This window comes from Alosa sapidissima, chromosome 22 (assembly GCF_018492685.1).
Source record: "Alosa sapidissima isolate fAloSap1 chromosome 22, fAloSap1.pri, whole genome shotgun sequence".
NCBI lineage: Eukaryota > Metazoa > Chordata > Actinopteri > Clupeiformes > Clupeidae > Alosa > Alosa sapidissima.
In genome coordinates, this window is record NC_055978.1 from 26,180,621 (window position 1) to 26,194,265 (window position 13,645).

Sequence of the window (13,645 nt, forward strand, 5' to 3'; positions counted from 1 at the left end):
ATCATAACAAAACACTGGTTCAACAAAAAAAACAGAAATCAGAATGGCTTCTTTAGACTTTTAGATTATGGGACAAAATGAACCATTCCAGGGTGAAAAATATGTCACACAGAATCAGTTGAGACATTGTTGCAAATTACTTTTCAAACAGTATCTTGTTATCAACCAAGTAAAACCTTGCCTTTGTTAACCCTGATTATAAATTAGAAACAATTCTCAACAAAGGCCATGTCTTACCAATAGCTATGTGCAGCTTTGTGCAATAGAGGGCAATGATAGACTGCAAGTGCATGTCAAGCACTGCAAAATGACAAAAAAATAAAAAGGGCTGCTGCTTAGCTGTTGGGTTGTGTGCCCTTTAATATCCATTTAGCATCTACCATCCATTTCATCTCTATCCTAAGAGAATTACAGCACTTAAAAGGTACTCATTGCGTCAGTGTGTATGTATTGTAATAGTGTGTGGACTACATGAGCACTCTGTGAGACGGGTACTTCATGAGAGATCTGCAGGCGCAGGTCTACTGTTGGTCTTACCAGAGCAATGACAGTGGCTCCAGCGCCGGCACAAGCCACAATGTACAGGTGGTAGGACAGGTAAAACTGCAGGAGACATCACAGGAGACACCACATAAGATATCACTTTTATACACTCATGGTGCACTTACATGGGTCATCTAACACCATGTCCTCACAGGATCCGAGCAAGTGACTGTCAATGTTATCTGTCTACACTGAATCTGTTAAATATGCCCTTCTATTGAGTCATATTTCTCATTTCTCAGTCAAAATAGCAGAGCAACGCCAGCAACAGAAAGAAAATAGAAACGGGGCGTCCGACAAAAGTTCTCTCAAAATGTCGCGTTGCATCACGCTGCTCGCTTGCAGTCAGGACACTCCATTTGAAAACAACGGAATTACACGGATTTTATCGCTAATGTTCGTGTTCTGTTCGACATGGTGTGATACTATAAATATACTTGAACGGATGAAGTACGGTGTGCCTATGGTATGCAGACACACTGAAGTTTTATACCAATTAAAACATTACACACAATGGAGAATTAAAACTGTGTATACAGTGAATGCATAGACTGCATTAAGCCTCAGCTGTAAATGCTGCTGTTCTGTGATTAGAGGAGGCTGGTGTGTGTGTGCGTGTCATTTTGTGCTTTTGCATGTGGGAGAGCGCACTCACATCACTAGTGTTGCAGATGTCATTCAGGGTAGAGCCACAGGCTTTTCCAGGCGTGGCGTTCCAGGGGATCACACCTGACACAGGAAAGCACACACACACACACACACACACACACACACACACACACACACACACACACACACACACGCACACACACGCACACACATGCACACACACACGCACACACGCACACACGCACACTTTTTTAGTATTCATATTAGTCTGTTTTTTAAATATCTTTGGGTCCCCAGTGCCATCTAACACTCTTTGACTCATACTAAGCAGTCTCAGCACATCATGAGTCATGAGAGTGATATTATACTGTAAGTCCTGCTCCACTGAGACATAATGGCTGTTTCAGCAGCAAGACTACTGATGTAACCAGGGTCTCAAAGTAAATATTAGAACAGTCATCTCACAAAAAGGAAATTATATCCTTCAAACTATCATACACAGTGTCAACAAGTTCGGAATGACAAATGACATTCATTCAAGAGTCATTGACGCATAGGAATTACAGGTCATTAATGGTGATTAACAGCTCGTACCGTACTGCCTGACATCCACACAGATGTTTTCAGGGGAGGTGATGTTGGCCACAGGTGACTTCATGGCGTTACAGGTAGTCCACATGTTGTAGAAGAGAAAGACTGGCACCGCCGAGAAGCCAAAGATGCCTAGCCAGGCCAGGCCCAGGATGTAAGTCAGGAAGACAAACTGGAGACACAACGACAAACACACACGTGTGCGCGCACACAGAGAGAGAGAAAGAGAGAGATGAACAAATATGCATCTGACTTCATCAATTTTTTATAGCTTTCTACAACTGGTGAATTTTTTGGGGGATTTAGTAATCAGTCCTTATTGCAATAATGTTTAATAAAAAAAATGAATTAAGGCAGGCAGTAAATGTAGCCACCTCCATACATCCACCCATTAATGAGATACAATACTCATTAAAATATGATCTCATATGATGACCTATTTAAGACAGAATGGGCTTTACACACACACACACACACACACACACACACACACACACACACACACACACACACACACACACACACACACACACACACACACACACACACACACACACGTCAGGCCCACGTGGCCAAAAGGCTTTACACGCTGATATGAGTGGACATCTGTGACAATTAAAAGAATTAGGCTACATAGCACAAACTGTGCCAGAACCATCCTTTAGGGCTGCCCCCCCCCACACACCCCCTCTCCTTCATCTTCCTCACTCTCACCACTTCTCTCATTTCACTGTACATCATCAGTTGATCTCTGCACACATGTATATGTATATGCATGACTTCTGCTTGCATGCTCAGAGAGTGTGTGTAGGCCTACTGATGCATATCTGCATGTCCTACTGGACACAATGATATGGAGACAGAAGAGAGAGGGACGGAGAGAGAAGGCTTACATCTACTGAATCGTCTGGATATTCTGTATCTATTCAGTATCTAGGCCTCCCTGAGAAAGAGAGCATGGACATGTCCACATAATGTGGGATAATGTATGCATGACTGTGACTTTGTCCTTTGCCAATGTGTATGTGTGCGTGTGTGTGGTGTGTGTATGTGTGTGTGGGGGGGCTGTGTGTCTGTGTGTGTGTGTGTGTGTGTGTGGGGGGGGGGGGGGGGGGGGCTGTAAGTGTGTGTGTGTGTGTGTGTGTGTGTGTGTGTTTGTGTGGGTGGGGGGCTGTGAGTGTGTGTATGTGTGTGTGTGTGTGTGTGTGTGCGTGTGCGTCTCACCATGCCAGTGATGCAGCGGCCACACACGCTGGTCTTGAACTCGTTCTGCAGGTCCTTGACAGCGCTGGTGGTGTAGAAGCCCTCGGCCAGCAGAATGATGCCGTACACGAAGAAGAAGGGGGCAATGCCATAGATGATGTACTGCAGGATCTGCACCCTGTGTGTAAACATGAACACACAAACACCACTAAACAAACAATCAAACATAACACCCATTACTCACTTGAATAAAGACCCTTTCCTCTACCTATTGCATTGCAACCACTGAGTCAACATGACACCTTAGTGTGGTTTGTCGAAGATTAATTCTTTGGCAGGGACTGGTCAATTGTGCCCAGCTGAACTAATAATACAAAGTGATTAATATCCTTAATATCACAGTCATAGCACTCATACAGACTGTGTCACTGTCTAAACAGTTCCTTTTTTCTTGCCTTTACTTTTTCTCAGGCTGGGGCACTTACACGTTGGTGAGGGTGGCATGGTCGGTTGGCACGCGTGAAAAGTGGTTCTCCAGCATGGTCAGGGTCCCTGTCAAAGCCACATGACCACACCCACAGAACAGGGCCACGCCCGAGAAGCACAGGACAGTGGCCACCAGCGAGGCATAGGGAACACCTCCCAGACACTTGATGCAGCACTCAAAGCAGCCTGTAGGGGGAGACAGAGAGGACAGGTCCAGATGTTAAAAACAACAACCTGGTTTGATAATTGATTATTTTCAGTAACAGTATGATAACAATAAACACAAAAAGGTATTTTCATTGTCATGAGAAGTTCTGATCAGTGTCTACCAATGCAGTCTAGTTCAGTATAAAGCCACAGTCAGCTGATTTGTCTCACAGTGGTCTAAACTAATAGGAATTGGATCAGCTGTTCAGCCTTGTCTGAAGTATTCACTTCAGATGAGATGATGGCCACCTCCGGATGGTGCAGATATGCGGTAAGGTTTTACCACTAGAGCCACAAAACTGAAACACACCATAGAGATTCACACATGCTTCTAGCACTGCAGTGGCTGCAGCTTTCATCTCTGTTACATGAAGTCATCAGTGCGAGCACTCACACACTCACACACACACACACACACACACACTTACTAATAATGCATAATCTAATGTTAAATAAAAGATCAGCATAGCCTGTCAGGGACTGTTAGGCTATGGTAGCTTAGTTGTGTCTGAGCATGAGCCATCTAATGAGAGGTGAGTTCTACAGGAAATGAAAAACCAGCACACAGAGCAGGGGGCTATGGAGAGAACGGCCACGGCAAGTGTGGCTGCGACTGGCACAACAGACATATGACACAAGCATGTTGACAACCAGGCAAAATTGCTGAGAGAAAGGCTACAGACATGGAACCCTCCCAACGTCACCAGAGAAAAAAAAGGAATGGAACGATAATAGACAAAGACGAGAGAATAGAGAGACAAAAGGACCCACATTGAAGAGAATCTGGAAGGCTTATATAATGCCTGATAAAAATAGCTCCATCATAAAAAAGAGAAGAAAAGAGAGAGAGGGCGTTCAAATTGCACACTCTTGCGTGTGCCACTTTGGTGTTTCCATGGCAACCCCTTCCAATTGGCACCCTTAACAATGCATAATTACAATCGTACTGTAAGTGTGTGTGTATGAACGTGTGTAACAGCATTTCCATGCTGTCCCTGTGGTAATCCATAGTTTTCCACACAGGCTAAGATGACTGCTAACCATTTTATATGCAGCTTTCTAACACACAGTGCTTGTATAGGGCAACGGGCACTCCTAAAAGTGTGTGAGTGTGAGTATGTGTGTGTGTGTGTGTGTGTGTTTCATGCATGGGTGTTTCTCTGACTCATCACTGGGGGCAGTAATGCTGTCTGCTGGCTATGGGACAAGACCTCTATTAGCGCACATCCACAGACAAGTGATTAGCTTTTTAACACAGGCCATCATGCAGCAGCCGCGAGGCAGGAGGCAGGAGGCGGTGGCAGAGTGGATGTGCTGGCTGTGGACTCAGCGTAGTCGTGTTGTTGTGATGGAGCTGGAGGAGAGAGGGCTGGAGACGGAGGGTGGGTCTCTCTACACAAGTCTAGTTAAGTCTCTCGCACTAGTGTAAGAGACTGCCAGATGTTGCACAATCTAGACATCACATAGCTCAGTGTTTCTCAAACTTTTTCAGACCAAGGACCACATAACCAAAAAAAAAACCCTCACGGACCACCTAGCTAAAAAAAAAGATTTCAACAGTGTATTACACAACAGACCTACTCACTGAACCACCTTGCTTATTGTCTTTGCACCTTGCTTATTGTGTCAGAGGATTCATATGATTTAAACTGGCGTAGCTTACATAAGCAGTGTTGCAGAACTGTTTGGATTTACATACAAGTTGGATCAATGTTGCAAACAACTCATCTATATTATATTTTACCACGTCTGCTTGCGGACCACTTGGGGTGGCTTGCGGGTGGCAGTGGTGTTAATGAGTAAATCTAGCAAAAACAATCTTGCATTCTCACACGTACTATCATATAATACATCTACTCAGCGAGCACACACACACACACACACATACACACAGAGAAATAAAGATAAAGAAAGAGAGAATGAGAAAGAGAGAACGAGAGAGTGAGAAAGAGAGAGAGAAAGTGAGAAAGAGAGAGTGAGAGAGAGAGAGAGAAAGAGATGGAGGGAAGGAAAGAGAGGGCTGAAAGTCTGCAGATGCTTGTTTGTGGACATGACATCCCTCAGAGCGCTCTGATGTCCTTCTCTCTCTCTCTTTCCTTCCACTTATCTTTTTTTCTCCCCTTCGACTCTCTCCATTTTGTCAAGCTCTAATTTGAGCAATGTTTCACAGGTTTTGTGGGCAAGATCTGATTGATTGCTATCAGACTAGTGATGACACGAAAGAGAGCTGATTCCATTTAATGAGATTCCACAGCTTATGCATCTGGCTCAAGCCCCACAGGGGGACGTCATACTCATCTGCCTGATATGATAATAGCTAGACACCTGAAATACAGCGATAAATGTCAAATCATGTATAAGACAATGCAAAATGTGTCCAGTAAAAATGTATACTTGGGGGACATTTCAGTAACATTTCTGCAGAACTATGAATGTGGAGATCAATTATGTCTATCCATGATTTCCAGACCAGCTTTCAGGAACCAGTCCAATCGTGTGACATTACATTCACACACTAAAATCGTTTCATGTGGACATTGAAATATCAATAACATTTTCAGGAGAAACAATCACTAAACCAGGCTGCCCCGACCGTAGCCTGTTAGGCTCCTTCTTGTTTTGTGGACCCCTGCGGGCGTCTGTGGCGTTGCCTGGCCGCTGGTCATTCATTAGGGCTGTTAGAGTGCATTAGCGGGCAGCAGAGGGCTCCTGTTAAGAGCTCATACAGGAAATCAATGGGCTATTCATTAGAGTCAGATTTAAGGCCCAGACAGAGCGTTGCTCTAACTCTGGGCCTGGGGAGATAGACCGTACTGTTAGAGCGTTTTAGAGACAGGACACAAACACACACACACACACACACACACACACACACACACACACACACACACACACTCACACTCACACTCACATACATACTTAGGGTGGCCATACGTCTGGATTTAGGCCGGACAGTCCGGATTTTAAACGTCCTGTCCGGCGTCCGGCGCAGCCTCAAGCCGGACACTCATTTGTCCTCCTTTTAGGAGGCTTCTAGAATCTTTGCTTGGATACAGCATAGCGTTTCTCAACGCGGAGACTGCTGGTCAAATTATGCCCGGTGCTTCTGTCCCTCGTCTGGTAATTTGCTGCGCAATTTATGAAGGAACCACGGCTCGACAGAAAAAGCAAACAAACATGTTCACCATCAGGAGGAAATACACGTTAAGTTGATCTGTTTGCATCTCTCCTGCCTGTGTTGCTGACCTAGCCTACCTAACAGGGAAGTGCATCTGTCTGCGGCTTGCTTGCCAGCCTTTCCCAGTACTTCACAAAAGTTGTGAAAACCACATATTCCGTTTTTTGAATGTCGGCGACTGGTGATGAAACCAGCAGTTTGTCAGCAGAAACATGCGAGGATCTGTCTCTTAATTAATAAGGGATTTCACTCTTCCCATTATTTAAGTATGGGACACTTTAAGTACATAAGTCAATGGTTTTACTATGTTTCAGTCAAGCTTTGGTTGGTTTAGATACAACTGAACGTATGCAAAATGTAAAGTAGCCTAATGGATTAACTTTGATTTGCTGTGCTGCATATGGGACAATAGATGCACATAGTAAATTATATAAAGTAGGCCTATTAAAAAATTTAAATAGCTTAGTCTACGTTTGAAAAAATATTGACGGGAATCCAGTCCAGTACACATGTCTTTGGCAAGTAACCTACAGTAGGCTAATACAGACACAGGTGAAGAACAGTCACTGGTTGTAGCAAAACTCCGCTTTAACCTGAAAGAGCTGACCCAAGAGGTGTTGTCATCTGAACTGCTGCAGAGGGTGAAGGTGGAGTTTGCTGAGGCTAAATTAAAGAACAGGATACTGAGGACAGAAACTTAAATCGATTAAAAATACTGGTGGACTGCTACACACACACACAGACACAAAAATGAAGACACTACAGACAAGTCCTCAATAGACTGAATCACTATAAATCACTGTATCTATTTGAGCAGTTGAATGTTAATGCATGGTGTTTTTTCACACTCTCTTTTGTTGTTTACATAAAACAAGTATTTTATGCTAGTTAAGAACTGAAATGTGTATTTTTGGCATTCATTTACTTGTTTATTTATTTTTATGTGAATTTACTTTGCATATTTTCAGTCCAGAAATGTTATGTATGGAAGGTTCACTTTGGAAGCCAGGCTCATCTGGTCAATTTTCCCTTTGAATTTGAATTTGAATTTCCCCTTGGGGATCAATATCTATCTATCTATCTAATTTTTGAAACAGACAAGACACCCCAATGTAATGAATAAATACAAATCCTGTGAAGACAGACTTTTAGCCTTTTCAGGAATATGTTTCCTCTTCTGTTACACGTACATCATGATATATCGTATCAAATTGTCTTGCAATGAATAGAGTATTTCAGAATCACTGTATCATGATACCATCGTTATCATGGACAAAATTGTATTGTAGTTTGGAGTAGACCTTCACCAGAGTCCTAGGTAATTATTCTTGCCTCACTAAATGCCGCAAAGTCCTTCCTTTTTAGTGTTATGGAAATGGCCATCCTAACATACATACATATGTAACATTTGAATGCCACAGGTATGCATTTGATATTGTGACTGCCAAAAACCATCAACATAGGAATTGGAGCCTGATGGCAGCCACATCATCACCGACAGCACATAAACCCTTGTGCCATTCTCATCAGCATCAGCATCAGCATCAGCAGCAGGCATGAGAGCTACCACAGCTGGCTCTGACCCAGCTCTGCACCCCCCCACCCCCCCACTCCACCCCCACCCAACCCCAGCTCCCTTCCTATCGCAGCCACTCAAGACAGGCAGTAAAAAAGAGTCATGGCTTTATGGGCTACAGACAGAGGTTAATGGCCACGTGGGGTGAAAGGTCAGCTCGTCGGAATATACGGTCACGGGTGTGGGGGCGCTAGACGGCTGGCATTGGGCTTCTCCAGTTTCACACGCTGCCCTGTTGGCAGACATGTGCGGTTTAAAACCTCAGCCATACACTGATGAGAACGGCTTATTACTAAACCATGTGCGTCTGTGCATTTTTGTGTATGAGTGTTTGCACAGTAACTTATATTGAAATATATAATGCTGGTGCAAGAACAGTGGCCATCTCTAAATGACTAGCAAGCACAGACCAAGTGCAACAATTCGGTCTCATAAACATAATTCAGTCTTCAATATGTCTCATAAACATAATTCAGTCTTCAATATGTCTCATAAACATAATTCAGTCTTCAATATGTCTCATAAACATACTAGATGCAAATAATCACTATTCTGCCTCACTATTACCATACTTTCCCATTGCCTTACCAGCATAAACAGTCAAGGACAACAGACTGACTAATTGACCAATTAGGCCAAGCTTGGCCCCAGCTTCTATGTGGGCAGTTCCAGCCCAGGAACCATTTTTTGGCTGATTCCTGACAGAGGCATTTATCCTGTGGAACCCTGTTTGAACTGTGTGAGGATAAAAGGCTTTTTAGGGGATGAAATGCTTCTCCTGCAGGGCCAAACGCAGAAGGAAAAGAGAGAGAAAGAGAAGTGAATGATTTAACCACTGAGGAGTGTGGGCCCTGGTCCTGAACTTTCAGGAAGTGGGCTTACCACCTGTGCATGTGTGTGTGTGTGTGTGTGTGTGTGTGTGTGTGTGTGTGTGTGTGTGTGTGCGTGTGTGTGTGTGTGTGTGTGTGTGTGCATGTGTGTGTGTGTGTGTGTGTGTGTGTGTGTGTGTTACAGTATTATTACAGCCTGTGTGTGGTCACGGTTGGACTAGTGGGTTAGGCCTGACATGTGAGTGACTTTACACTGTGACTGGACTGACGGAGAGGGACGTAGATAGAGAGATAGTTAGAAAGAGAGAATGAAAAAGAGGGAGAGAGAGAGAGAGAGAGAGAAATAAGATGACTGAGACACAAGCTGTCAAGACAGACATGAATGAAAGAGAGAGTAACAGAGGCAAACAAAGAAAGATAGATGGAAAAGCTGGACAGAAAGAGAAAGAGAGAGAGAGAGAGAGAGAGATTGAAAGAGAGAGGGAATGGGTGAGAGCAAAGACCTAGTTGTGTAATGATTCGGAATTGCTCCCCTCCCCTTCTCTCAGTGTTCTCAGAGACAGAGCCTCTGAGAGAGCTATTCTGCAACCACTCATAAACAGGTGGGAGCCACAATGAATAATGAATAATGAATATCATATCTACACTAGACAGCCAAATGGGCACAGGAAATTCCATTCATATCTCTGTCATTTTAACAATGTATCTATGAATTTGGAATTCTACAGGATTTTCCTTTAATTTCATTATTAACCCTAAAACAACTCCTACGGAGCACCTTAGGGGACAATTCAGGCAACATTCCTCAAGTGTCCACTGCTGGTGACATAATGGTGCTGTTGATCTAATTGTGCCGGCGCGTCCGCTTCACGTTGCCTTTGATGGGAAAAGCAGCGGTGGCGGGCAACCGCCCAGCCCGGGGGGCCAAGCGCCAGCGAATGTGGCGGGGGCCGCAGTCAGCTCAGATTTACTGTTTCATATTTGATGTCAGGCCCTTGGCTCTGTGCATAGGCCAAATTCTCCCCTCTGCTTCTGTCAAGTCTGGCTGTTAAAATGGCAGCCTCAAGCTTGGACAGTCTGTTTGGCAAACTGGAAAAAAGAGAGAGAGAAACTAAAAGAGGTGGTTGCTAGAGAACCCCCCCTCCCCTCCCTCTCCTCTTCTTCTCTTTCCTTTCTTTCCACTCTTTCTCCTACCATCACACCATCACACCATCACTCTCTCTAAAGCACAAAGATCAGATCCAGCAGATTTTGGCTAGGGCTGCGGTCTCTTAAAAGAACACAAAAGCAGTCCCAACTGTCAGTTTAGGCTGCGAAAGGGAGCCAGAGAGAAAGTGAGAGAGAGTGAGAGAGATATAGAGAAAGGGAGAGAGAGAGAGAGAGAGAGAGGAAGAGTGAAAGGGAGAGATAAGGTCTGAGAGGAAGAGTGAGTGAGAAAGAGAGTGAAAGGCGTTTTTTGGCCCCAGGGCTGGTGAATAGCAGTTGCCATGGAAGCACGTTACCCACGACCCAGTTGAGCAAACCTGCAGCTGACACACTCGCTTCCACACACACATACATACACACACACACACACACACACACACACACACACACACACACACACACACACACACACACACACACACACACACATTTCCCACACATATTCAGTTAAGCATCATTGCAAGCTTTCTGCCCTTGAGTGCTATGGGAACTGTATTTGTGTGTGATTCTGGGTTTCTCTGTGTGTGTGTGTGTGTGTGTGTGTGTGTGTGTGTGTCCGCGTTCAGCATGAGGTCAAGGGGGATCAGAGGGGCAACTGTCCCCGGCTGCGTGTGTGTTTATACGGGTCAGATTGCAACCCTACTGAGTGAAACAGGTCATTTACTGCTAGAGGAAATACCACCTCAAGCTCACACACGCACACACACACACACACACACACACACACACACACACACACACACACATACACACACACACACACACACACATACAACCACAACCACAACCGCAACCGCACACACACATTAAATTAATATATCATACCAGGTACCGTAGGCTTTGTTGTGGCAAAAGGGATCTGAATAATATGTTTTATACTGACTAATGCGATGCCGCTACTGAGAGGAGATCACATCTGGGGCTGCTGTGTCATTTGGTCAGAAAGCCGATTTGAGGACTTAGAGGACTTAGAATTCACAATGACTTTTCAGTTCCAGACCAGCCAAAACAGGCACGGGCGGGACACGATGACTTCATATCACTCCCCAAAGTTTACAGAAAAATATCATCTGCCATCAGCTGTCCTGGCCGATCACTGTCCAACATGGGTGGTTCCATAAAAATAAAAGCATTAGGCGCCGGCTTAGCGATCAGTCGTCTGCTTACTCTCCCAGAACACTGGGTGGGAAAGAGAGGCTGCATTGTGCAGGAGGGCTGGTGAATATTTAAAAGACTCATTGGGTTTTCTCAGCCCCGGGACATTCCTGTTTAGGAGATGGCAGTTTCGTTTCTAGGCCAGGGTCTTCCTGCTCTCTCTCTCTCTCTCTCTCTCTCTCTCTCTCTGTCTCTCTCTCTCTCTCTCTCCTGTCTGTTGCTCTGCCTTACTATCCTCCTATTGTCTGTCTGCTAATGCATGTGCAGTGACTAGGTCTTGAATACCAGGAAGAGACTGCCTTTTTTACCTGTAGAGAGCAAATCTACCTGTGTGTCTTTTTCCCGTGAGTTTATTTGGCTAATTCTCCTGCTCCTCTCTTACCTGTCGAACTGCACACACAGCCCATTTCAGTTCACACGGACACACACCCACGCACGCACGCACGCACGCACGCACACAGAGGGTGAAAGCTTTGTGTCAAAGTCCCTCAGTGTGTGTGTGTGTGTGTGTGTGTGTATGTGTGTGTGTGTGTGTGTGTGTGTGTGTGTGTGTGTGTGTGTGTGTGTGAGAGAGATCGATGTTGGAGTTATTTCAGCCTGTCTCCAGAGCACTGTTACTGCTGGCCAATCCCTGCCTTTTCAAACTGACACCAGAGAGAACGGGGACCTCAGTCTGCCAGCTGAGGCACACACACGCGCTCACATACGCGCGCACACACACACACACGCACGTGCGCGCACACAGACACACACACACACGTGCGCACACACGCACACGCACACACACACATGCGCACACACGCACACACACACACACACACACACAGACACACACACGCACATGCGCGCGCACACACACGCACACACGCACACACTCACACTAACACTCACAGACACACACACACACACACACACGTGCGCACACACGCACACACTCACACTAACACTCACAGACACACACACACACACACACACGTGCGCACACACGCACACACTCACACTAACACTCACAGACACACACACAGGCACACACAACCACACACACACACGCACATTAACTAGATCATGCATACATAAGCACAGATGCACCTGCACATGAATGCACACCTTACTTTGTGATTTCCTAGCCTCTAAGCCAACAGCTCTCTGTATAGCACTCTGGTACACAGTCATCAGTCAGTCAATATGAAGGCATTGATGTACCCTATGGGATTTACTGTACATACAGTAACCATTTATTTGTACATACAGTAGTTTAAAAGAGATCCTGCACACTGTCCATTCCGCATGCAATTATTTATTAGAACACAGAACGCAACATTTCGGTCTCAGACCTTTATCAGGTAAATTCACCTTTCATTCATTTACCTGATGAAGGTCTGAGACGTTGTGTTCTGTGTTCTAATAAATAATTGCATGTGTCTTAAACTACTGATCTACGACCTTTGGTCATTTCTGACGCGCCTATCCCCAAAACTTTTTGGGGATAGGCAGCCACTTTTTACATACAGTAACCATTTCTTTATAGAGCATCCTTCGCATACACTTCTCCATGTGGTGAAAAAAGAGGAATGTATTACATAATGTACTAGGTGGAAATTTCCACCTAGATGTGTATGTGTTCTATATGCTTCCATCTCCATTCAGAGCGATGTAACTGCAGTCGTCATGTCTTAAGGTTAAATTGCAGTGACTGCAGTGACCATTCTGGAGTCTGGACACAAAATTTGAAACATTTCCATTGATGACCTTTTGGTAGATATTGTTGGCACACATTCTCTCGTTTGGTACAAACTGTACGTAATGCATCACCTAACAGTAGCTCCTCATTTTCAGGTGTGTGGATTGTGAGTCTGCACTTAAACCTCAGGATAGAAGTTCACTATGTGTGTGTGTGTGTGCTTGAGTGTCTCACATCTTCAAACACTGTGGGGGAGTGTGAGTTTATTGGGTTGGACTGTTGGGTGGTACAGGAGAGAGGCTGGCAGATTGGGCACCTGTGGGCAATGGAGTGGATCCAGAGTGTGGCAGAGACTGGCATCAGACAGGAAGAAGGCGTGC

The 13,645-nt window shown here is 44.9% G+C and overlaps 1 protein-coding gene across 3 annotated transcripts in view; it reads right to left on the reverse strand.

Annotated features, from left to right (window-relative positions):
- LOC121697328 (neuronal membrane glycoprotein M6-b-like) overlaps positions 1-13,645 on the reverse strand; it is a 34,065-nt gene that overhangs the window by 4,132 nt on the left and 16,288 nt on the right. For all 3 annotated transcript variants that reach the window (XM_042078811.1, XM_042078809.1, XM_042078810.1), the window contains exons 2-6: positions 3,432-3,618; positions 2,968-3,124; positions 1,747-1,915; positions 1,199-1,272; positions 538-603 (exon numbers count right to left, since the gene is read on the reverse strand). In XM_042078811.1, coding sequence (XP_041934745.1) covers positions 538-603; positions 1,199-1,272; positions 1,747-1,915; positions 2,968-3,124; positions 3,432-3,618 — 653 coding nt within the window. The remainder of the gene's footprint in view (positions 1-537; positions 604-1,198; positions 1,273-1,746; positions 1,916-2,967; positions 3,125-3,431; positions 3,619-13,645) is intronic.